This window comes from Rhipicephalus sanguineus, chromosome 8 (genome assembly GCF_013339695.2).
Source record: "Rhipicephalus sanguineus isolate Rsan-2018 chromosome 8, BIME_Rsan_1.4, whole genome shotgun sequence".
Taxonomy (NCBI): domain Eukaryota; kingdom Metazoa; phylum Arthropoda; class Arachnida; order Ixodida; family Ixodidae; genus Rhipicephalus; species Rhipicephalus sanguineus.
Genome location: NC_051183.1, coordinates 20708082 through 20710235, shown reverse-complemented (window position 1 = coordinate 20710235; position 2154 = coordinate 20708082). Strand labels below are relative to the sequence as shown.

The 2154-nt window shown below is 48.1% G+C and overlaps 1 protein-coding gene across 1 annotated transcript; it reads right to left on the bottom strand.

The window, feature by feature from the left end:
• Positions 1-318: 318 nt before the first annotated feature.
• On the bottom strand, positions 319-1344 carry LOC119403072 (acetylgalactosaminyl-O-glycosyl-glycoprotein beta-1,3-N-acetylglucosaminyltransferase). Its single transcript, XM_037670020.1, has one exon. It carries the CDS (start codon positions 1342-1344, stop codon positions 319-321), a length of 1026 nt encoding a protein of 341 aa, XP_037525948.1.
• Between the last annotated feature and the right edge of the window lie 810 nt (positions 1345-2154).

Here is a 2154-nt window from a genome sequence, read left to right as displayed (position 1 = left end):
ATTAGCACTTAGATCTATACATGTGAATCCGCATAGCATATGAACAAAAACACAGTTGTGCGCATGCATAGAAACCTTATCAATGCAGAAATGATAAGGAACGTAAGTTACTCTGAGTGCTAATAAGGTTTTAATAAATATTGGCATTGTCCAGCGGAACGAAAAAGAAAGCAAAGAAGTATAAAGGAGGTAGTACTGGACTGCAAGTACACAATCGCAGCCGCGCCGCGCACGTCTTAATAGCTGCCCTTGAAACATTCTAACGAACAGTAGGAATTCATCTATTCCTTAGTTAATTGCGTCTTAATAGTGCGTTTTTCACTGTCCGTTCTTATACTCCTTAGTGCTCAGCGCGGACGACGCGTAAGGCATTCCTTGCAAATACGAAGACAAGTTAAGCGGCGGCAACTGCAGTCGTCTTCCTAAGGCACGTCGCGTCTCGTGAAAAGCGCGCCTGTACATCTGGTCGACCAGTCGGCAAGAGGAATTGAACGCGTGTCTACCAGGAGTTTCTGTCATTTGCGTCCAGATCATCAGTTCCCACTGCGCTCTCCGGCCAACGGAATTTCCGTAGGCAGAGCGCTCGTGCGTGAAGATCGCATTACGTTTGAGCATGCGTTCGGTGTTGACATCCCAGGTATCGAAGCTCATTTTTGTGTCAATGTCCACGTGTCCAACGTTGGCCAACAGGGCGAGATGTCCGCTCACGTAGGCGTCGTCGATCTGATAACCCTTGACAAACTTCGAGGCCCTGTACAGCTTCCTCATCGTGTCCGTCGTCATCATCATGGAAAGACCGGAACAGTAGTGCGGGTAGAAGTCCATGGCAAGCTGGTCCTCCGGGACGCAGTGTGAGTCGCCGCCGTCTCGTAATACGTCAGTGTAGCTCAACACGTTGCAATGGATCGAGCTGTTCTTCAGTGGCAGATTCTCGTTCAGGTATCGCCGAAGCTCAAATGGGTCCACGCCGACGTCATGGTCGATCTTGACGATGTTCCGCACCTTGGGACAATATTCGTTCACCCACCGCATGCCGCGGACGAACTTGTAGACGGTGGTGAAGTAGGTGTCGTTGTAATCGAATACCACGACGTCTCCCATCACCTCGGCTTCGAGCTTCGTCCAATCGTTGACCAAGGGGTCCTTGGCTTGTCCGACGAAGAAGACGCCCGTCCAGTTGAAAGCTGCTCGTGCGGCTTCTTCGAACAGTGTGGCCCTAAGGTGTATACGGCTTTCCCAGTAACTCGGCGCGACGTGCACGAAGAACAGAGTGTCCAGTAGTTGACTGCAGAACTGGCGGACCTCCCAGCCACCTGTGTGCCACTCCTTGACCGGTCCATGCATGTCCCATGAGTCGATCGTATGCGGGCAGCCGTCAGCTCGCGGGAATTGGAAGGCCCGCTGCGGTGTGTTGCGTTCGTCATGCGGGACTACCAGCGAGATAGAAGATGGTGCTGCTGTCGCGTGAAAAGCTTCTCTATATGGATCGTAGAGATCATGGAGAGCATGGCCGTTCCTGCGAGGAGGAGGAATTTTTGATGTTGCACTTCTGAGGAAATGTCGCCATGACGAGCCTTGATGATGATGATGATGATGATGATGATGATGTGCCTCTACACATGGCTCATACCCACACTGGGGAATTGTCCAAGAATTGTAGATATGAAGATTTAAAGTTATCACTACTCAGTTAAAAGACAAGCAAACAGAAAAAAGAACGAGTGCAATAATTATTTCTACATTCAGCCCAGACTTCTCATCCTAACTAGAAATTAGAATAATGAAATTAATGTGGTACCGAACGTCTTCTTTTTATTGATTTGTTTTTTCTCATTGATTCATTGCTACTATCGGAGCACGTTTGCAATTAGGAACTTAAAAACGCATTCGTTTTGTTTCATGGAGAAAAGCACTAACAGCATCAAAAACATTTCTGTGACACGCCCAAATCCGAAGCACCGAAGGTGAGAATAGCGTCTATTGTTAAGATTATCCCCAGCTTAGCACATGATGTTTCAAGGAGTCTTTTTCTTTGTAATATATAGCGGCGACACGATAAAAAATAATGCTCTATTGATTCGATTTCTGAACAAAATTGACACGGGGGAGATATCGCCAGACCAGCCCTGTGTGCATACAGATTCAACGCCGGCA